At 46.1% G+C, this 23722-nt stretch overlaps 1 protein-coding gene across 1 annotated transcript in view; it reads left to right on the top strand.

Annotated features, from left to right (window-relative positions):
- The window catches only part of mindy4 (MINDY lysine 48 deubiquitinase 4), a 278164-nt gene that overhangs the window by 212370 nt on the left and 42072 nt on the right, over positions 1-23722 (top strand). Inside the window, exon 15 of the mRNA XM_070881748.1 lies at positions 10243-10404. Within this exon, the coding sequence (XP_070737849.1) occupies positions 10243-10404 (162 nt within the window). The remainder of the gene's footprint in view (positions 1-10242; positions 10405-23722) is intronic.

The raw sequence follows: 23722 nt of genomic DNA, 5'->3' as shown, positions 1-23722 counted from the left end.
CGTATAAGATTCTGAGGGAGCTTGACAGGGTAGATGCAGAGAGGATGTTTCCCCTCGGGAATCTAGAACTAGGGGGCACAGTTTCAGAATAAGAGGTCACCCATTTAAAACGGAGATGAAGAGGAATTTCTTCTTTCACAGGGTCGTGAATCTGTGGAATTCTCTACTCCAGAGAGCTGTGGAGGCTGGGTCATTGAATGTATTTAAGGTGGAGATAGATATTTGAACGATAGGGGAGTCGAGGGATTTGGGGAGTGGGCAGGGAACTGGAGTTGAGGCCAAGATCAGATCAGCCATGATCTTATTGAATGGCGGAGCAGGCTCGAGGGGCCAAATGGCCTACTTCTGCTCCTATTTCTTATGTTCTTATATAAACCGGATTGTTGAATATATAAAAATCTGTTTAGTTACACAACACCAAGATACAACAGTGCAGTAACGTTTAGTAGCAGACAGGACTTTCTATCATGTGCTCACAGAGTACAGAGTCTGCGACTCCTATTTTAATATATCCATAGAAAATAATCTCTCTACCCATCTTTGAATTTCCTTTCATTGTCAGCGACTGAGTTTCTGTTCTGTAGGAAAGGAGATTTAACAAATTACATTGCATGCATGGATGTGTGTATACAATCAATTAGATGATCAGCTCAGTGATAACCTTGCATTCTTAGTCACTCTGTGTACTCAGGTCATACTGGAGCCATTAATTATTTCCCTCCTTTAAAAAAAAAATCATTTAATTTAGCAACTTCCCGCGAAGGCACAGCGCTGGGAGGAACTCACCAACACACGGAAAGTCACAGGTTCAGTTCTGTCTCTACTGATCTTGGTCAGGCAGATATAAATTTAAGAAGTAAATAGTGCTTGCCGCAATGAATCCTGGCAAAGCTTTAATATAATCTAATAACATTAGTTGAAGGTACACATTTCCTTGCATTTAATGAAAGGAAGACTTACATTTGTATAGAAACGTGGAAAATAGGTGCAGGAGCAGGCCATTCGGCCTTTCAAGCTTGCATCAACATTCAATATGATCATGGTTGATCATGCAACTTCAGTACCACAATCCTGCTTTCTCTCCATACCCTTGATCCCTTTAGCCATAAGGGCCACATCTAACTCTCTTTTGACTATATCTAACGACCTGGCCTCAACAACTTTCTGTGGTAGAGAATTCCACAGGTTCACAATTCTGAGTGAAGAAGTTTCTCCTCATCTCGGTCCTAAATGGTTTACCCCTTATCCTTAGACTGTGACCCCTGGTTCTGGACTTCCCCAACATTGGGAACATTCTTTCCGCATTTAAACCGTCGAATCCCATCAGAAGTTTATATGTTTCGATGACATCCCCTCTTATTATTCTAAATTCCAGTGAATATAAGCCTAGTCGATCCAGTCTTTCTTCATATGTCAGTCTTGCCATTCCGGGAATCAGTCTGGTGAACCTTCGCTGCATTCCCTCAATAGCAAGAATGCCCTTCCTCAGATTAGGAGACCAAAACTGTACACAATATTCAAGGTGTGGCCTCACCAAGGCCCTGTACAACTGCAGTAAGACCTCCCTGCCCCTATACTCAATTCCTCTCGTTATGAAGGCCAACATGCCATTTGCCTTCTTCACCGCCTGCTGTACCTGCATGCCAGCTTTCAATGACTGATGTACCATGACACCCAGGTCTCGTTGCACCTTCCCTTTTCCTAATCTGCTGCCATTCAGATAATATTCTGCCTTCCTGTTTTATCCAAAGTGGATAACCTCACATTTATCTACATCATACTGCATCTTCCATGCATTTGCCCACTCACCTAACCTGTCCAAGTTAGCCTGCAGCCTCTTAGCATCCTCCTTGTTGTGCACGGCCCCTTGGGGAAGAGTGACCATAATATGGTAGAATTCTTTATTAAGATGGAGAGTGACAGTTAATTCGGAGACTAAGGTCCTGAGCTTAAGGAAAGGTAACTTCGATGGTATGAGACGTGAATTGGCTAGGATAGATGGCAAATGATACTTACAGGGTTGATGGTGGATAGGCAATGGCAGACATTTATAGATCACATGAATGAACTTCAATAATTGTACATCCCTGTCTGGAGTAAAAATAAAATGGGGAAGTGGCTCAACCGTGGCTAACAAGGGAAATTAGGGATAGAGTTAAATCCAAGGAAGAGGCATATAAATCGGCCAGAAAAAGCAGCAAACCTGAGGACTGGGAGAAATTTAGAGTTCAGCAGAGGAGGACAAAGGGTTTAATTAGTAGGGGGAAAATAGAGTACGAGAGTAAGCTTGCAGGGAACATAAAAACTGACTGCAAAAGCTTCTGTAGATATGTGAAGAGAAAGAGGTTAGTGAAGACAAACGTAGGTCCCTTGCAGTCAGAATCAGGTGAATTTATAATGGAGAACAAAGAAATCGCAGACCAATTGAACAAATACTTTGATTCTGTCTTCACGAGGGAAGACACAAATAACCTTACGGAAATACGAGGGGCCCGAGGGTCCAGCGAGAAGGAGGAACTGAAGGGAATCATTATTAGTCAGGAAATTGATGGGATTAAAGGCCGATAAATCCCCATGGCCTGATAGTCTGCATCCCAGAGTACTTAAGGAACTGGCCCTAGAAATAGTGGATGCATTGGTGATCATTTTCCAACATTCTATTGACTCTGGATCAGTTCCTATGGACTGGAGGGTAGCTAATGTAACACCACTTTTTTAAAAAAGGAGGGAGAGAGAAAACGGAATTATAGACCGGTTAGCCTGATATTGGTGATGGGGAAAATGTTGGAATCAATTATTAAAGATGAAATAACAGCGCATTTGGAAAGCAGTGACAGGATCGGTCCAAGTCAGCATGGATTTATGAAAGGGAAATCATGCTTGACAAATCTTCTAGAATTTTTTTTGAGGATGTAACTAGTAGAGTGGACAAGGGAGAACCAGTGGATGTGGTGTATTTGGACTTTGAACAGGCTTTTGACAAGGTTCCACACAAGAGATTAGTGTGCAAAATTAAAGCACATGGTATTGGGGGTGATGTATTGACGTGGATAGAGAACTGATGGCAGACAGAAAGTGGCGAGTCAGAATAAATGGGTCCTTTTCAGAATGGCAGGCAGTGACTAGTGGGGTGCCGCAGGGTTCAGTGCTGGGACCCTGGCTATTTACAATATACATTAATGGTTTAGATGAAGGAATTGAATGTAATATCTCAAAGTTTGCAGATGACATTAAGCTGGGGGGTGGTGTGAGCTATGAGGAGGATGCTAAGATGCTGCAGGGTGAGTGGGCAAATGCATGGCAGATGCAGTATAATGTGGATAACTGTGAGGTTATCCACTTTGGTGGCAAAAACAGGAAGGCAGAATGTTACCTGAATGGTGACAGATTAGGAAAAGGGGAAGTGCAACGAGACCTGGGTGTCATGGTACATCAGTCATTGAAAGTTGGCATGCAGGTACAGTAGGCGGTAAAGAAGGCAAATGGCATGTTGGCCTTCATAGCTAGAGGATTTGAGTATAGGAGCAGGGAGGTCTTACTGCAGTTGTACAGAGTCTTGGTGAGGCCTCACCTGGAATATTGTGTTCAGTTTTGGTCTCCTAATCTGAGGAAGGACGTTCTTGCTATTGAGGGAGTGCAACGAAGGTTCATCAGACTGATTTCCGGAATGCCAGGACTGACATATGAGGAGAGACTGGATCGACTGGGCTTGTAGTCACTGGAGTTTAGAAGAATGAGAGGGGATCTCATAGAAACATAAAAAATTCTGATGGGATTGGACAGGTTATAGGCAGGAAGAATGTTCCCGATGCTGGGAAGTCCAGAACCAGGGATCACAGTCTAAGGATAAGGGATAAGCCATTTAGGACCGAGATAAGGAGAAACTTCTTCACTCAGAGTTGTTAACCTGTGGAATTCGCCACCGCAGAAAGTTGTTGAGGCCAGTTCGTTAGATATATTCAAAAGGGAGTTCGATATGGCCTTTAAGGGTAAAGGGTTCAAGGGGTTATGGAGAGAAAGCAGGAAAGGGGTACTGAGGTTGAATGATCAGCAATGATCTTATTGAATGGTGGTGCAGGCTCGAAGGGCCGATGGCCTACTCCTAGACCTATTTTCTATGTTTCTATATTTCCTTACAGCTCACACTGCCACCCAGCTTAGTGTCATCTGCAAATTTGGAAATATTACATTCAATTCCATCGTCTAAATCCTTAATGTATATTGCAAATAGCTGGGGTCCCAGCACTCAACCTTGCGGTATCCCATTAGTCACTGCCAGACAGGGATGTACAATTGTTGAAGTTCATCCATGTGATCTTTAAATGTCTGCCATTGCCTGTCCACCGTCAACCCTTTAAGTATCACTCGCCAGTCTATCTTAGCCAATTCACGTCTCATACCATCGAAGTTACCTTTCTTTAAGTTCAGGACCCTCGTCTCTGAATTAACTGTGTCACTCTCCATCTTAATGAAGAATTCTACCATATTATGGTCACTCTTCCCCAAGGGGCCTCGCACAACAAGATTGCTAATTAATCCTCTCTCATTACACAACACCCAGTCTCAGATGGCCAGCTCTCTCGTTGATTTCTCGACATATTGGTCTAGAAAACCAACCCTTGTACACTCCAGGAAATCCTCCTCCACTGTATTGCTACAGTTTGGTTAGCCCAATCTATATGTAGATTAAAGTCACCCATGATAACTGTTGTACCTTTATTACACGCATCCCTAATTTCCTGTTTGATGCTGTCCCCAACCTCACTCCTACTGTTTGGTGGTCTGTACACAACTCCCACTAACATTTTCTGCCCTTTGGTGTTCCGCAGCTCCACCTATACAGATTCCACATCATCCCAGCTAATGTCCTTCCTTATTATTGCGTTAATCTCCTCTTTAACCAGCAGCGCTACCCACGTCCTTTTCCTTTCTGTCTATCCTTCCTGAATATTGAATACCCCTGGATGTTGAGTTCCCAGCCTTGGTCACCCTGGAGCCATGTCTCCGTAATCCCAATTACATCATATCCGTTAACAGCTGTCTGCGCAGCTAATTCATCCACTTTATTACGAAAGCTCCTCGCATTGAGACTCAGTCTTCAGACTTGTTTTTTTAACACTTTGTCCTTTTAGAATTATGTTGTAATGTGGCCCTTTTGATTTTTGCCCTTGATTTCTCTGCCCTCTGCTTTTACTTTTCTCCTTTCTACCTTTTGCTTCTGCCCAAATTTTACTTCCCGCTGTCTCCCTGCATAGATTCCCATCCCCCTGCCATATTAGTTTAATTCCTCCCCAACAGCACCAGCAAACACTCCCCCTAGGACATTGGTTCCGGTCTTGCCCAGGTGCTGACCGTCCAGTTTGTACTGGTCCAAACAGGTTCCAATATCCAAGGAATTTGAATCCCTCCCTCTTGCACCATTCCTCAAGCCACGTATTCATCTGAACTATCCTGCTATTTCTACTCTGACTAGCACTGGCACTGGTAGCAATCCTGAGATTACCACCTTTTTGAGGTCCTACTTTTTAATTTAACTCCTAGCTCCCTAAATTCAGCCTGTAGGACCTCATCCCGTTTTTTACCAACATCGTTGATACCTATATGCACCATGACAACTGGTTGTTCACCCTCCCCCTTCAGAATGCCCTGAGCCGATCCGAGACATCTTTGATGCTTGCATCAGGAAGGCAACACACCATCCTGGAGTCTCGATTGTGGCCGCAGTGACGCCTATCTGTTTCCCTTCCAATAGAATCCCCTACCACTATAGCTCTCCCACTCTTTTTCCTACCCTCCTGTGCAGCAGAGCCACCCATGATGCCATGAACTTGGCTGCTGCTGCCTTCCCCTGATGAGCCATCTCCCCCAACAGTATCCAAAGTGGTATATCTGTTTTGGAGGGAGATGACCGCAGGGGACTCCTGCAATACCTTCCTACTCCTGCTCTGCCTGATGGCCACCCATCCCCTATCTGCCTTTGTAACCTTTACCTACGGTGTGACCAGCTCACGAAACGTGCTATTCATGACATCCTCAGCATCACGGATGCTCCAGAATGAATCCATGCACAGCTCCAGTACCGTCATGTGGTCTGACAGGAGCTGCAGCTGGATACACTTCCCACACACTGGAAGTGTCCCTGATTTCCCACATAGCATGACACGGGTCTGGGTTCTCTTGCTGTGATTTAACCCTTAAATTAACTTAATTTGGCAACAATGCCAAAGGTTTCTTACTGATAAGAAAAAGAAAAAAGATAAAGAAAAACTACTCACCAACCAACCAGCCAATCACTTACCCTCTTGGCTGTGACGTCACACTTCTATTTCATTTTACTTCTTTTTTTTACTTTTGACCCTGATGCAGCAGCTGGCTCCTCCCTGACTGCTGCTGCTCCTCGCTGCCGCTGGGCCTTTTACAGGCCTCGCCGCTGCTCCTCGCTGCCGCTGGGCCTTTTACAGGCCTCGCCGCTGCTCCTCGCTGCCGCTGGGCCTTTTACAGGCCTCGCCGCTGCTCCTCGCTGCCGCTGGGCCTTTTACAGGCCTCGCCGCTGCTCCTCGCTGCCGCTGGGCCTTTTACAGGCCTCACCGCTGCTCCCCAACTGCCTTTTATGACCACCAGGTGGCCCAAAGCACTTTAAAGCCAATGAAGTGCCTTTGAAGTGTAGTCACTGTTGTGCTTCCCAACAGAACAGTAAAGCAAGAAATAAAGAAATTACCTTTATATAGAGTCTTTCATGACCTCAGGACATCCCAAAGTGGTACTTTTTGAAGTGTAGTCAGTGTTGTAATGTCGGAAACGAAGCAGCCAATTTGCGCACAGCAAGCTCCCACAAACAGCAATGTGATGATGACCAGATCATCTATTTTTCGTGATGTTGGTTGGAGGATAAATATTGGACAGGATATTGAGGGTGAGGGAAGGCGGGGGGGGTAACTCTCCTGCTCTTCTTCGAAATAGTGCCATGGGATCTTTTACGTCCACCTGGGAGAGCAGATTATGCCTCAGTTTAATTTCTCAACTGAAAGACGGCACCTCCGACAGTGCAGCACTCCCTCTATACTGTCAGGCTGAATTGTGTGTTGAAGTCTTTGGAGTGCGACTTGAACTCTCACAGCCTTCTATGTAAACTGACTATGGAAAGGAGCTGAAAGCTGGAGGTTTTTCTGTTGTATATAAAATAAATCAGGGGTTGCTTGATCTGGATCAGGCCAATTTTCCTCTCCATTGCCCAGGGCACTCGGGTAAATTGTAGTGTCCAAGTGCTGCTCCAGCTGAGATCAACCAATCAGACAGACACCCAAAAGGATGTTTAAAAGTTAAACTCCAATTAATTTCAGTGGTCTGATTTTTAAATTGTTTATTGTCCCTTGGGCATGTGCTGACTTGCCTCTGTGTCAGTCCAAATTTTGAAAGTAAAGTGACCTCGACTAATCTTGTGATACTATTAGAATTAATTAGTCCACTTAATTAAACTCTCGGGAACCAGTTAGCAGATATATATTAGTTACTAAATGGTTGTGAGCTATCGGTTCTCAAAGTTCCTTCTACCCTGAATGGCTGCCAAGCTTACTGGACTTATGAAGAGGCTGTTGCAGTGTGTTGATGGGTGTTCTGTGCACTATGTAGCTATTGTACTTGGCGTTCTCATTCCACGTGACTAGCTCCCGACTCTTTGGAAGTAGCTTCTCAGATCCCATCATCAGAGGCAGTCCCTCGGAATCGAGGAAGACTTGCTTCCACTTCTGAAGTGAGTTCTTTGGTGGCTGAACAGTCCAATACGAGAGCCACAGACTCTGTTACAGGTGGGACAGATAGTCGTTGAGGGAAGGGGTGGGTGGGACTGGTTTGCCGCACGCTCTTTCCGCTGCCTGCGCTTGATTTCTGCATGCTCTCGGCATTGAGACTCGAGGTGCTCAGCGCCCTCTTTGATGCACTTCCTCCACTTAGGGCGGTCTTGGACCAGGGACTCCCAGGTGTCAGTGGGGATGTCGCGCTTTGAGGGTGTCCTTGTAGCGTTTCCGCTGCCCACCTTTGGGCTCGTTTGCCATGAAGGAGTTCCGAGTAGAGCACTTGCTTTGGGAGTCTCGTGTCTGGCATGTGGACAATGTGGCCTGTCCAACGGAGCTGGTCGAGTGTGGTCAGTGCTTCAGCTGGGGATGTTAGCCTGAATGAGGACACTGATGTTGGTGCGCCTGTCCTCCCAGGGGATTTGTAGGATCTTGCGGAGACATCGTTGATATTTCTCCAGCATCTTGAAGGTGTCTTCTGTACATGGTCCATGTCTCTGTGCCCTACAGGAGGGTGGGTGTTACTACAGCCCTGTAGACCATGAGCTTGGTGGCAGTTTTGAGGGCCTGGTCTTCAAACACTCTTTTCCTGATCCAATTAGGTGTCGGTTCACCCAAGTAGCTTTTCTGGAGCTGTGAAAGCTGCCTTTGGGTTTTGGATTTTTCAGCGTAATTTGTGAATAAACTGTACATTCCTTCTCCCCAGACCCAAGCACACTCTGTGTTTAGTGGTGAATAGTGGAATTCTTGGTTTGTCACACTTGTGATTAGGAACTTTGTAATTCAACACTCATGTTTGCTTCTATTGGGTCATTTTCATTGCATATTCAACTTTTAAAATTCTCATCCTTGTTTTCAAATCCCTCCATGGTCTCGCCCCTCCTTATTTCTGTAACCTCCTCCAGCCCCACAACCCTCATCGATCTCTGCATTCCTCCAATTCTGGCCTCTTGCGCATCTCTGATTTTAATCACTCCACCATTGGTGGCCGTGCCTTCAGCTGCCTGGGCCCCAAATTCTGGAATTCTCTCCCTGAACCTCAACGCCTCTCTCGCCGCTTTAATTTGCTCTTTTAAACCTACTTCTTTGACCAACCTTTTGATCACCTGTCCTAATATTTCTTTGTGACTTGGTGTGAAATTATGTCTGATAATGCTCCTGTGAAGTGCCTTGGGATGATTTAGTATGTTAAAAGCACTATATAATTGCAAATTATTTTCTCCAGATGGATATTTATTATTTATATTTTGAGGGAATATAGCTTTAAGTAAGTTACTGCAGTCCCCTAAGTGACTTTGTTGAACTGTGATTTAGTCAATGTCATTTAGTCCTAAATACAACATTGATTCTGTTTTTCTAGTTTTGCATGATGCCCTTGTAACAATAAACATCACCCTGGCTAAGGTTGTACCACTCTTGAGAAGATTGTATGTTCAAGCCCCGCTCCAGGACTTGAGCAGACAATCCAGGCTGGCACTCCGGAGCTCCACGGCATTTCCAAAGGTACTGTCCTTGGGATGAGACGTTAAACCAGGTTTGTTCAGGTGAATTACCCAATTGCACTATTTGAGGAAGAGTAGGAAGTTGTCCTGGTCAATATTTACTTCATAACAAACATCACCAAAAAAAAAACATTCAGTGCACAGTTGTTTGTGGGAATTGTTGATCCAGAATTCCCCCTGGTGTCTCGGGCAATATTTATCTCTCACTTTAAAAAAAAAACAGATTACCTGGTTGTCTATCACATTATTGCTGTTTGTGGGAGCTTGCTGTGCGCAAATTGGCTGCCGCATTTCCTACATTACAACAGTGACTCACTTCAAAAGTAATGAATTGGCTGTGAAACACTTTGGGACATCCTGAGGTGATGAAAGGTGCTGTATATATGCAAGTCTCTCTCTTTTTACAAAACAAATGTTGTTGCACTCCAAAAATAATGGACTATGTTAAGTGCCTTCAGCTGTTTCAACAACATGATATTTATTTTTTTTAGAAGAAAGAAAGAACTTGTATTTATTTAATGCATTTCACTATCTCAGGATGTCCCAAGGCGCTTTGCAGTCAATTGAGAACCATTTGAAGTTGGTCTCTGTTGTAAAGTTGGCAACTGCAACTGCCAATTTTCAAACAACACAGAGATGAATAAACAGATAATCTGTTTTTTAGTGGTGTTGGTTGAGAGATAAATGTTGGCTGGATCGCCCCAGCAGTTCCTTGCTTTTACATCCAACTGAACAGGCAAACGCAGCCGCGGTTTACCATCTCATCCCAAAGACGGCACCTCTGACAGTGCAGCGCTCCCTCAGCACTGCACTGGAGTGTCGGCCTAGATTTTTATGCTCATATCTCTGGAGTGGGCTTGAACCCACGACCTCTGCGAGAAGAGAGCGCTGCCAACTGAGTCACGGCCGACACTTCCGATTATAAGAAATTTGTCTCCTTCCTCTCGCAGGAACTTGTGAATCTGTTGTTGACCGGCAAAGCTGTCTCCAATGTTTTCAACGATATCGTCGAGTTGGATTCTGGCAATGGCAACATCACAATCCTCAAAGGAGTTTCAGGCCGCAGTGACATAGGACTGCTGTCACTGTTTGAGCACTATAGTATCTGCAAGGTACGTGGACACCCAGCCCACTGCTTGGAGGTTCCCATTGCAAATCATTGTATCGCTCTCATTGGATCAGCACTGTCGTATCTGCAAGGTATGTGCCCTCAGCCCAGTAGTTTTGGTACAGCAGATGGTGAAACGTATATCCAGGTAGGGAGGCTTCTGTAAAGGTCAAGGTACCACTACCCATGACTCAGGTTTCCGTCAAAGCCAGGATGTTAATGCAACGAATACACTAGAAGGACGTGGGTGAATGAGCAAACAGCCTGGGGGGGAAATGAGGAGAGAGGTGACATTGGTCTGCTGGCAGAGCTACAGGGGGCAATGGTGGATGGGGTGAGCGGGAAGGGATGGAGGTTGGCAAGGTGATCTCCCAGTGGGTGCACTGGCTGAGAAGGTCGATGAGAGAGTACGATAGGGCTGGGGCTGCTGTTTGAAGGAGGCACTTGATGACAGCCTTCGGAAAAGTAAGTAGCTACATTCTTATTCAAGGGGATGATAGCAGGAAAGTAGGAAAGCAGAAGAGTAAATTCAAAGTAGAAGCATAGATTTAAAGTAGTTGGTAGAAGGATTAGAGGGGAGACAAAGAAAATCTTTTGCACCCAGAGGGTGGTGGGGGTCTGGAACTCACTGCCTGAAAGGGTGGTAGAGGCAGAAACTCTCAACACGTTTAAAAAGCCCTTAAAGAGCCATGACCTACAGGGCTACAGACCTCATGCTGGAAGGTGGGATTAGGCTGGATAGCTCTTTATCGACTGACATGAACACGATGGGCCGAATGGCCTCCTGTGTCGTAATTTTCTATGATTCTATGGGCTGGTATTGAGGATGGAATTACTCTAGGGGAGAAGTGAAGGGGGTGGCATGACTAAGTGACAGAATGGGGAAAGAAATAACTTGCATTTATATAGCGCCTTTCATAACCTCAATATCCCAAAGCACTTTAAAGCCAGTTAAGCATTTTTGAAGTGTAGTCACTGTTGTACAGTCGGAAGCATGGTGGCTTATTGTGCACATGATGGTCCCACAAACATGTGGCAGGAATGAGACAGAGGCTCAAGAGTGTCTGGGGAAAATAATGGTCTGGGGTCTGGATCCAAAGCAGTCGCGGACACAGGAAATTCAGATTGGATAGGTGTGGCCGAGATCAGCAGATATGTGCCCTCGTCATAAACAGAGGTTGGGTGGAGATATGAAAGAGGCCAAAGTTAGAGTCTGAGGCTGTGTCACAACTTTACATGATCTCTCTATTTTCCTACCTAGCCTCATATCAGTGGTATTCTGGCCAGCTAATAGCATTATCAGATTACAGCTTTGAATATCTCTGTGGATTACATCTACAGAGAAGGGAGTATTAAGAGCAGTATCTATTAATTGACCCATCACACAATAATTTTGTAGGTTACAAAATGAATCACAATAATGTATCTTATTCACAGCACTTTCTATTTTGTAGCTTATATGAAAATGACTTATTTTTAAATTGTATTTCAAACCCTACTCAGTTATAATTGCAAGCTCCTTCTACTCTCGTATCAAACATCTAAGTGAATGCTATTTTCTGTCCAGTGCACCAGGCTAGGAAAACAGTACGATCATGGATTTCAAATTCGGGTAAACTCTGACCCAGTTGCAAAGGTTTATGCTCCTCCTACCATGGAGTTACATGCAGCCACTTAGAGCCCCATTGGAGGCAGCCCTGTAGTGTAAATCATTTCAGATTGTATTTACCCTGTAACATTTAGTGCTAGGGTGAGTAGGTTGCACTATCTGCGCTTTTATCTGTAAAATTCCACGGTCGCCACATTATTCCCTGAGCTGAAACTGAACACTGAACCACGATACAGCCACCTGCTGCACAGATCACAGGAGAGTTTAGGAAACAAACTTGGGTTTTTGTCTGTGTGGAAGCAAGAGAAGGATAGTAGAACCATTCCTAACTGTCTTTAATTTGTTTTAAGCTTAGAATATCCACCCCCTCCCCACACAGGATTTTTGAGCGGACAAATAGTGTAATGCTTGTTTACACTGATTGGCATGTCGGTAACATAGAAAATAGGTGCAAAAGCAGGCAATTTGGCCTTCGAACCTGCACTATCATTCAATATGATCATGGCTGATCATGCACCCTCAGTACCCCACCCCTGCTTTCTCTCCATACCCCATGATCCTTTTAGCCGTAAGGGCCAAATCGAACTCCCTTTTGAATATGTCCGACGAACTGGACTCAACAACTTTCTGTGGCAGAGAATTCCACAGGTTCACAACTCACTGGGTGAAAAAGTTTCTCCTCATCCCGGTCCTATATGGCTTACCCCTTGTCTTTAGACTGTGACCCCTGGTTCTGGACTTCCCCAACATCGGGAACATTCTTCCTGCATCTAACCTGTCCAGTCACGTCAGAATTTTATGTTTCTATGAGATCCCCTCTCATTCATCTAAATTCCAGTGAATACAGGCCTAGTCGATCCAGTCTTTCTTCATATGTCAGTTCTGCCATCCCAAGAATCATTCTGGTGAACCCTTACTGCACTCCCTCAACAGCAAGCATGTCCTTCCTCAGATTAGGAGACCAAAACTGCACACAATACTCAAGGTGTGGTCTCACCAAGACTCTGTACAACTCCCAGTAAGACCTCCCTGCTTCTATACTCAAATCCCCTAGCTGTGAAGGCCAACATGCCATTTGCTGTCTTCACCGCCTGCTGTACCTGCATGCCAAACTTCAATGACTGATGTACAATGACACCCAGGTCTCGTTTCACCTCCCCTTTTCCTAATCTATCACCATTCAGATAATATTCTATCTTCCTGTTTTTGCCATCAAAGTGGATAACCTCACATTTATCCACATTATACTGCATCTGCCATGCATTTGCCCACTCACCTAACCTGTCCAAGTCACCCTGCAGTCTCTTAGTATCCTCCTCACAGCTCACACCACCACCCAGCTTAGTGTCGTCTGAAAACTTAGAAATATTACATTCAATTCCTTCATCTAAATCATTGATGTATATTGTAAATAGCTGGGGTCCCCACTAGTCACTGCCTGCCATTCTGAAAAGGACCCGTTTATCCCGACTCTCTGCTTCCTATCTGCCAACCAGTTCTCTATCCACGTCAATACATTACCCCCAATACCATGTGCTTAAATTTTGCACACTAATCTCTTGTGTGGGACCTTGTCAAAAGCCTTTTGAAAGTCCAAATACACCACATCCACTGGATCTCCCTTGTCCACTCTACTAGTTACATCCTCAAAAAAAATTCTAGAAGATTTGTCAAGCATGATTTCCCTTTCATAAATCCACGCTGACTTGGACCGATCCTGTCACTGCTTTCCAAATGTGCTGCTATTTCATTTTTAATAATTGATTCCAACATTTTCCCCACCACCGATGTCAGGCTAACCGGTCTATAATTCCCCGTTTTCTCTCTCCCTCCTTTTTTTAAAAGTGGTGTTACATTAGCTACCCTCCAGTCTATAGGAACTGATCCAGAGTCAATAGACTGTTGGAAAATGATCACCAATGCATCCACTATTTCGAGGGCCACTTCCTTAAGTACTCTGGGATGCAGCCTATCAGGCGTTGGGGATTTATCGGCCTTCAATCCCATCAATTTCCCTAGCACAATTTCCTGACTAATAATGATTTCCTTCAGTTCCTCCTTTTCGCTAGACCCTCAATCCCCTAGTATTTCCGGAAGGTTATTTGTGTCTTCCTTAGTGAAGACAGATCCAAAGTAGTTGTTCACTTGGTCTGCCATTTCTTTGTTCCCCATTATAAATTCACCTGATTCTGACTGCAAGGGACCTACATTAGTCTTCACTAATAGAAGCTTTTGCAGTCAGTTTTTATGTTCCTGGCAAGCTTACTCTCATACTCTATTTTTCCCCTCCTAATTAAACCCTTAGTCCTCCTCTGCTGAATTCCAAATTTCTCCCAGTCCCCAGGGCTGCTGCCCTTTCTGGCCAATTTATATGCCTCTTCCTTGGATTTAACACTTTCCTTAATTTCCCTTGTTAGCCACGGTTGAGCCACCTTCCCTTTTTTATTCTTACGCTACACAGGGATGTACAATTGTTGTAGTTTATCCATGTGATGTTTAAATGTCTGCCATTGCCTATCCACCGTCAACCCTTTAAGTATCATTCTCCTGTCTATCCTAGCCAATTCACGTCTCATACCGTCGAAGTTTCCTTTCTTTAAGTTCAGGACCCTAGTCTCTGAATTAACTGTGTCACTCTCCATCTTAATGAACAATGCTACTATATTATGGTCACTCTTCCCCAAGGGGCCCCACATGACTAGATTGCTAAATAATCCTCTCTCGTTACACAAAACCCAGTCTAGGATGGCCTGCTCTCTAGTTAGTTCCTCGACATATTGGTTTAGAAAATCCTCCACAGTATTGCTACCAGTTTGGTTAGTCCAATCAATATGTAGATTAAAGTCACCCATGATAACTGCTGTACCCTTATTGCATGCGTCCCTAATTTTCTGTTTGATGCCATCCCCAACCTCCCTACTTCTGTTTGCTGGTCTGTACACAACTCCTGCTAACGTTTTCTGCCCTTTGGTGTTTCACAGCTCTACCCATATAGATTCCACATCATCCACACTAAGGTCCTTCCTTACTATTGTGTTAATCTCCTCTTTAACCAGGAACTCTATCCCACCTCCTTTTCCTTCCTGTCTGTCCTTCCTGAATATTGAATACTCCTGGATGTTGAGTTCCCAGCCTTGGTCACCCTGGAGTCATGTCTCCATTATCCCTATCACGTCATATCCGTTCACAGCTATCTGCACAGTCAATTCATCCACCTTATTACGAATGCTCCTTGCATTGAGACTCAGAACCTACAGGATTGCTTTTTTAACACTCTGCCCTTTTAGAATTATGTTGTAATGAGGCCTTTTTTGATTTTTGCCCTTGTTTTCTCTGCACTCGGCTCTTGCTTTTCTCCTTCTACCTTTTGCTTCTGCCCCTTTTTTACTTCCCTCTGTCTCCCTGCATAGATTCCCATCCGCCTGCCATTTTAGTTTAAACCCTCCCCAACAGCACTAGCAAACACTCCGCCTCGGACATTGGTTCCGGCCCTGTCCAGGTGCAGACCGTCTGGTTTGTACTGGTCCCACCTCCCCCAGAACCGGTTCCAATGTCCCAGGAACTTGAATCCCTTGCACCATTCCTCAAGCCACATATTTATCTGAGCTATCCTGCAATTCCTACTCTGACTAGCACGTGGCACTGGTAGCAATCTTGAGATTACTACCTTTGAGGTCCCACTTTTAAATTTAACTCCTAGCTCCCTAAATTCATCTTGTAGGACCTCATCCTGTTTTTTTTTTACCTATATCGTTGGTACCTATATGTACCACGACAGCTGGCTGTGACGTCACACTCGTTTTCTTTCTTTCTTTTTTGCCTTTTAAACCTGAATCTGCTCTCCCTCTGTTGAGCTGCTCTCCCGACTGCCACCCTTTTATGGGCCTCCACTCCATTCCCACTCTGACTTCTCTGTCCTCGGACTCCTCCACTGCTCCAATGAAGCTCAACGCAAGCTCGAGGAACAGCACCTCATCTTTCGTTTAGGCACTTTACAGCCGCCTTGACATTGAGGCTTAGATTGTTAAATCATCATCAGAAGAATGAAGCGAGAAGTTATAAGAAGATTTTACACATACATACACACACATAGATACATACATACACACACACACACACACACACACAGCGATATAATATAAAATGACTTACTCTTGAATTGGTTTTTAAACCCTGTTCAGTTTTTAGTTCGAATTACAAGCTCATTCTACACTCATTTCAAAGTGCGATATATGTATGTGTGTATATATGTATATGTATGCGCACATATGTGTGTGCATGTGTATGTATATATGTTACATTGTATATGTTGTAGATATAGCTTATATATATAATGTACAGTTGGTCATAATCTCACCATTCACACCCTATCTCGACTAATGTTTTTCTAACTCCTGGCATTAGCATTTGAATTCGGCCCATCATCCCTTTTGTCTCTCTAATCTCTCCTGTCTTCCACCCTATCACAGATGTCATGTTTGTAACTACAATGTAACACCACTGTATTACTGTATACACTCAACGCAGATGCACAACTTGACCACGGGGTGAACTTGTGGGAGACACTCCTTACCTGATCACTCAGGTATTTAAAGGGAGGTCCCACGCAGGGTCATCAATTCTGGAGTGCTAAATAAAGAGTTAAGGTCACGGAGTGGCCTTGTCCCTGGAATGTGCCTCATGTGGTTTTATGCTGTCGAGTAAGGACTTTACATTGGCGACGAGAAACGGGAATTCACGACCCATGAAAATGGCCACCGGTAGCACAGATGAACGGTACTGTGTTGGGGAAGACTGGAACGATTTTGTTGAGAGGCTTCAGCAGAGCTTTGTCACGAAAGACTGGCTGGGGGATGCAGCGGCCGACAAGTGTCCAGCTGCGGGCCAAAGACTTATGCGCTCATGAAGGACTTACTGGCACCCGAGAAGCCGTCGGACAAAACCTTTGAAGAGCTTAGCAAGTTGATTGGGGAGCACCTCAAGCCGGTGAGCAGCATACACATGGCTCGACACAGATTCTACACCCACTGACGTCGTGAAGGACAGAACATACCGGATTTTGTAGCGGACCTCAGGCACTTGGCCAGCCTCTAAGGTCACAGACGCCTGCAGGGGGGAGATGCTAAGGAATTTCTTTATCGAGGGTATCGGTCATGCGGGGATTTTTCGCAAGTTAATGGAGACCAAGGACTTGACCTTGGAAGCGGCGGCGTTGTTGGCTCAGACTTTCATGACGGGGGAGGAAGAGATGAAAATGATTTACGCGTGCAATTCTGCCTCCAATGCAGCGATGGATCAGGGAGTCAACGTCCTCAATGCTACTCAGAGCTCCGCGAGCAGGCAGGGGCAGTCCGACATTCATCAGGCAGTAATAGACCCCAGAATAGGACCCCAACAGAGACAATGGCAGGCTGAACGGACGTTCACGCCATCACAGTGGACAATGCGGCCCGGGATGGGGCCATTGACACCCACTAATAGGGTACTTAAAAGCAGTCAGAGGGACAGTCAGTGCGGAATTCCTGGCCACAGCCCCTTTGTCCCCAACAATGGAAACTTTAGCTCGTGCTGGAGGTGTGGGGGAAAACACTCAGCCGGATCTTGCAGATTCCAACAGTTTGTCTGCAGAAACTGTAACCTCAGTGGCCATTTAGCTCTTATGTGCAGAAAGCCTGCAACCAGACTGATATATGAGGCAGGTGGACCAGAAGAGGGTTCTGTGAGGCAGGATGACGTTTGGGGCAAATTGATGGACGCCGAGGTTCAGCGGGTCCATGTGGTGAATATTCACAGTTCATACACCAAAACGCCACCAATGATGATGAGGGTTTTATTGAATGGTATCCCAGTACAAATGGAGCTGGACACGGCGGCCAGCCAATCACTCATGGGCGTTCAATAATTCGAGACGCTATGGCCACACAAAGCCAGTAGACCCAAATTAGAATGTATCGAGACACAATTACGGACTTACACCAAAGAAATCATTCCGGTGCTAGGCAGTGCACGCACGATGGCTTAGTGAACCGGCTGCCACTCTGGATTGTCCCAGGCAATAGTCTCGCACTGTTGGGGAGGAGCTGGTTAGCCGAGATGAACTGGAAATGGGGGATGTTCACTCAATGTTCTTGGTGGAGCGAAGTTCGTGCTCACAAGTCCTACAACAATTCGAGTCACTTTTCCAACCGGGCGTCGGGACTTTCAAAGGCACTAAAGTAGTGATACACATCACCCCGGACGCCAGGCCAGTGCACCACAAAGCCAGAGTGGTGCCGTATGTGATGCGGGAGAAAATCGAGAGCGAATTGGACCGGCTATTGCGAGAGGGCATCATCTTGCCCGTTGAATTCAGCGACTGGGCAAGCCCCATTGTCGCCGTTCTTAAAGCGGATGGCTGTGTCAGGATCTGTGGCGACTACAAAGCCACCATCAATCGGGTGTCCTTACAAGACCGATACCCGCTCCCAAGAGCGGAGGACCTCTTCGCCATGCTGGCAGGCAGCAAGCTGTTCACCAAGTTGGACCTCGCTTCAGCCTATATGACCCAGGAACTGGCCGACGAATCTAAACTGCTGACCATCACCACGCACAAGGGACTGATTGCGTATAACCGGTGCCCATTTGGCATTCGATCAGCGGCCGCAATTTTTCAATGCAACATGAAAGCCTGCTTAAATCCATCCCTGGAACGTATTCCAGGATGACATCTTCATCACGGGTCGAGACACCGAGGAACACCTCCGCAACCTGGACAAAGTGCTACGCTGACTGGACCGGGTAGGCCTGCGACTCAAGAAATCTAAATGTGTGTTCTTAGCTCCTGAGGTTGAGTTTCTGGGCAGGAGGATTGCTGCAGATGGGATTTGGCCCACCAAATCCAAGGCTGTCAATGCCACGCATGAGCTCACATACAGCGATGGGCTCTCACGCTAGCGGCCCATGACTACTCCATCCGGCACCGGCCCGGCACTGAAAATTGCGCTGATGCGCTCAGCAGGCTCCCAATGGCCACCACCGAGGGGGCAGCTGAGCAAAGCGCTGAGATGGTCATGGCTGTCGACGCCTTCGACAGTGCAGGTCCCCTCATCACAGCCCGCCAGATCAAAATCTGGACAAACAGGGATCCCCTCCTATCCCTGATTAAGAAATGTGCCCTGACTGGGGATTGGGCGCACGCACACAGAGCATGCCCTGAGGCGGTCAGACCATTCCACAGACGGATGGATGAGCTCTCCATCCAAGCTGACTGCCTACTATGGGGCAGCCGGGTAGTTATGCCCCAGTAGGGTAGGGAGGCGTTGATCAGGGAACTCCACAGCGAGCACCCAGGCATTGTGATGAAGGAGGCCATTGCCCGGTCACACGTTTGGTGGCCTGGAATTGACTCAGACCTGGAACACTGTGTTCGCAAGTGGACGACATGTGCCCAGCTGGGCAATGCCCCCAGGGAGGCGCCGCTCAGCCCGTGGCCCTGGCCCACCAGGCCATGATCACGCATTCACGTTGACTATGCGGGCCCGTTCATGGGGAAGATGTTCCTTATCGTTGTAGATGCGTACTCGAAATGGGTCGAGTACATCATCCTGAATTCATGCACGTCATCCACCACCATGGAAAACCTACGTACGATCTTTGCTACCCATGGCTTGCCGGACATCCTGGTTAGTGATAATGGCCCGTGTTTCACGAGCTATGAATTCCGGGAGTTTATATCGGGCAATGGCATCAACCACGTCAGGACTGCGCCTTTCAAGCCGGCCTCCAATGGCCAGGCGGAACGTGCAGTCCAAATCGTTAAGCAAGGGATGCTCAGGATTCAAGGACCCTCCCTACAATGCCGCCTATCGCGCCTCCTGCTGGCCTATAGGTCCCGCCCACACTCGCTCATGGGGGTCCCGCTCGCAGAGCTACTCATGAAACGGACACTCAAAACTCGGTTGTCCCTCATCCACCCAGTCCTGACCGACATAGTTGAGGGGAAGCGTAAGGCACGAAACAAGTACCATGACCGTATTTCGAGGGGGAGATGTATAGAAATAAATTATCCTGTATTCGTCCTCAATCACGCCATGGGGCCCAAATGGCTCGAGGGTACCGTAGTTGACAAAGAAGGGAATAGGGTCATTGTGGTAAAACAATGGCCAGATATGCCGTAAGCATCTGGACCAAGTTTTAAAAAAAAAAGGTTCAGCAATGACACGGAGGAACCTGAAGAAGACCATGAGATGGAGCTCACACTACCGCCAGTGAACGAGCAACAGGAGCAATCCGAGGAATGCAGTTCCTGAGGTCAGGCTGGAATCACCACAGGTGACAGACACTCATGTCAGTGTCCAACAACCAGCACCCCAACTGCGGAGCGCAGACCACCTGAAAGACTAAATCTATGATCCCAATAAGACTTTTGGGGAGGGGGGGGATGGGGGAAGGTGATTCTTACTTGATGGATTTGCACGATTTCTGTCTGTTTGGCGCTTCTCTGCCTCTGTAAACGACGAACTGTGACATCGTCACGCTACCAGTTTGTCTGCTGCAGTTTTAAGTTCTCCAGCGGGAAGGTCTGCATCTGAAGAAAAATTCTAACCTCATTAAGGGGAGGCCTCCACCCGGATGGTGCCGTGAGCTTATCCCAGTGAGTGACTGACTCAACAACCCCAGCATCGCATCAATGAACTACTTCTCCGCATTGAGGCTAAGCTTTTTATAACAGGCTGCTTCCTGTTTCTTTAGCAGAGCAATTGCCATTACTGTACCGTACTGTTAATTAATCTTCCAGCAGTCCGTCTGTCAACGCCATTGTCTCAAATCTCGCATGGACTGCAGCGAAGGCCACAAAGCTGGCGAGAATTAACGGAACTCTTTAACAGTTTTAATTCATCAGTAAGTTTCAGAGTGGCCAGTTTGGTGGGTAAGCAGGGGAGGGGCTGGGATGGGGGTGAGATTAAATACTGGCTGATTTATGCCATACTCCTCCCATTGGCTGTTCTGGGAGCTTAACTTACTTCCCTCTGCCCTTCGCCTCCCCCCGCTATCCATTAACTCCTACGGGTTAGAATGATACAGCACAGAAAGAAGCCATTCGGACCAGCGTGCCGGTGTTGGTTAAGGCCAGAATCGGGTTCAGTTGTGTCACTCTAATGGAAGAATAGTTTTTTTTTCAGATTCTGGGTTCGCTCATCACTTTGGCGAGGTGCAGGAGGGGCTCTAGCATCCATGGAACCATATACTCCCATCAACGAGTCAATGCTTTCGGGGAAGGAGGAGAGAAAATTAGAACTGGGAGGCATGGGATGCATTTGTTGGAGCAGTTTGAAGAAATTGTTGCTGGAATGCACATAGGAACAGGAGGAAGCCCCTTGAGCCTGCTCCGCCATTCTATTCGATCATGCATAATCCGTATTGTATGTCAACTCCATTTACCAGACTTTGATCCATATCCCTTGATACACTTGCCCAAGAGAAATCTATTGATCTCCAATTGACCCAGCATCCACAGCCATTTTGGGGCAGAGAATTCCAGCACTTTTACACAAAGGTGCTTCCTGATTTCACTCCTGAATAGCCTAACTCCAATTTTAAGATTATGTCCCCTTGTTCCCCCATCAGAGGAAATAGTTCCTCTATATCCACCCGATTGAATCCTTTTTAACATTTTAAGTACCTCGCTCAGATCATCCCTCAACCTTCTATCCACATATATCCTTCAGATCTTTTAATAAAACCAGATCTGTGGAGAGAGAAACAAAGTTAAAGTTTCAGGTCGATGAGCTTTCATCACAACTGGAAATAGTTCGAGATGTAACAGGTTTTAAGCAAATCTAGAGGCAGGGTAGTGGGGAGGGGAGTAAAGAACAAAAGAGGGAAGGTCTGTGATAGGGTGGAAGGCAGGAGAGATTAGAGAGACACAAGGGATGATGGTCCAAAGCAAAATGCAAAGGCAAAATGGGACAAGTTTAAAAAAAAACCAGATGGGTCTAGAGAAGGTGTAAATGGGAATAGCAGAATCATTACCAACAGCTGCTGTCTGAAAAAATGGGAGCAGTTATGATCTGAAATTGTTGAACTCAAAGTTGAGTCTAGAAGGCTGTAATGTGCCTAAACGTAAGGTGAAGTGCTGTTCCTCGAGCTTACGTTGAGCTTCATTGGAACAGTGTAGTACTCCGAGGACTGAGAGGTCAGAGTGGGAGTGAAGCAGGGAATTAAAGTGAAAGGCGACCAGAAGCTCAGGGTCACACTTAGGGATTGAACGGAGGTGTTCCGCAAAGCAGTCACTCAATCTGCGTTTGGTCTCCCCAGTGTAGAGGAGACCACATCATGAGCAGCGAATACAGTATACTACATTGAAACTACAAGTAAATGCATGCTTTACCTGGAAAGAGCACTAAGAGTCCTGGATAGTGGGAAAGGAGGAGGTAAAAGGGCGGGTGTTGCATCTCCTGCGCTTGCACAGGAAGGTGCCGTGGGAAGAACCTAAGAAATAGGAGCAGGGGTAGGCCATACGGCCCCTTGAGCCTGCTCCGCCATTCAATAAGGTCATGGCTAATTTGATCTTGGCCTCAACTCCACTTTCCTGCCTGTTCCCCATAACCCTTGACGCGCCTATAGTTCAAGAATCTGTATCTCAGCCTTGAATATATTTAATGATTCAGCCTCCACAGCTCTCTGGGGTAGAGAATTCCAAAGATTCACGACTCTCTGAGAAAAAATTCCTCCTCATCTCCATCTTAAGTGGGTTAGTTTGTCAACCTGAAAATTATCCATTTATCTCGACTCTCTGTTTTCTGTTAGTTTTCCATGCTGGTATATTATAAGGGGAGGGGATGTTTGGGTGATTGAGGAGTGAACCAGGGTGTCGCTATGATAATGGTCCCTTCGGAATACTGAGAGGAGAATGGTGGGGTGGAAGGTGAGGACAAGGGGAACCCTATCGTGGTTCTGGGAGGGAGGGGAAAGAGTAAGAACAGAAGTGCGGGAAATGGGACGGACACGGTCCAGAGCCATGTCAACCACGGTAAGGGGAATCCTCGGTTGCGGAAAAAAGAGATATTGGAAGCACTGGTGTGGAAGGTGGTGTAGTCAGAACAGACATGACAGAGTAACTGGGAGAATGGAATAGAATCCTTTCAGGAAGCGGGGTGGGAGGAAGTGTAGTCAAGGTAGCTGTGGGAGTCTGTGGGCTTATAGTGAAATATTGGTCGATCGCCTAACCCCAGAAATGAAGATAAAGAAGTTGAGGAAGGGAAGAGTCAGAGATAGACTATGTGAAGGCTAGAGAAGGGTGGAACTTGGAAGCCAAGTTCCTTCAGATCTTTGTCCCATTTAGGATAAACCTAGTTATAGTCAACAGATAAATGATTTTGTATACAGGGTCACAGAGAAGCTTCTCAATACCCTTGTTCTTGGATTTTAAAAAAGTTTATATATTCGGAGAATGTTGCTTATTGAAATCTGAAAAGACAGAGCCTCCTTTATAGGAAAAGCAGAAACTGACGGATGTAGGATTTGCCCACAAATGAGAGGCCAGAATTGGAGGAGCGAAGAGATCTTGGATAGTTGTAGGGCTGGAGGAGGTTACAGAGATAGAAAGAAGACTTTGGATTTATATAGCGCCTTTCACGACCACCGGACGTCTGAAAGCGCTTTAAAGCCAATGAAGTACTTTTGGAGTGTAGCCACTGTTATAATGTGGGGAACGCAGCAGCCAATTAGCGCA

Source organism: Pristiophorus japonicus, chromosome 5 (assembly GCF_044704955.1).
Source record: "Pristiophorus japonicus isolate sPriJap1 chromosome 5, sPriJap1.hap1, whole genome shotgun sequence".
Lineage (NCBI taxonomy): Eukaryota > Metazoa > Chordata > Chondrichthyes > Pristiophoridae > Pristiophorus > Pristiophorus japonicus.
This window is presented reverse-complemented; position numbering and strand designations above follow the sequence as displayed.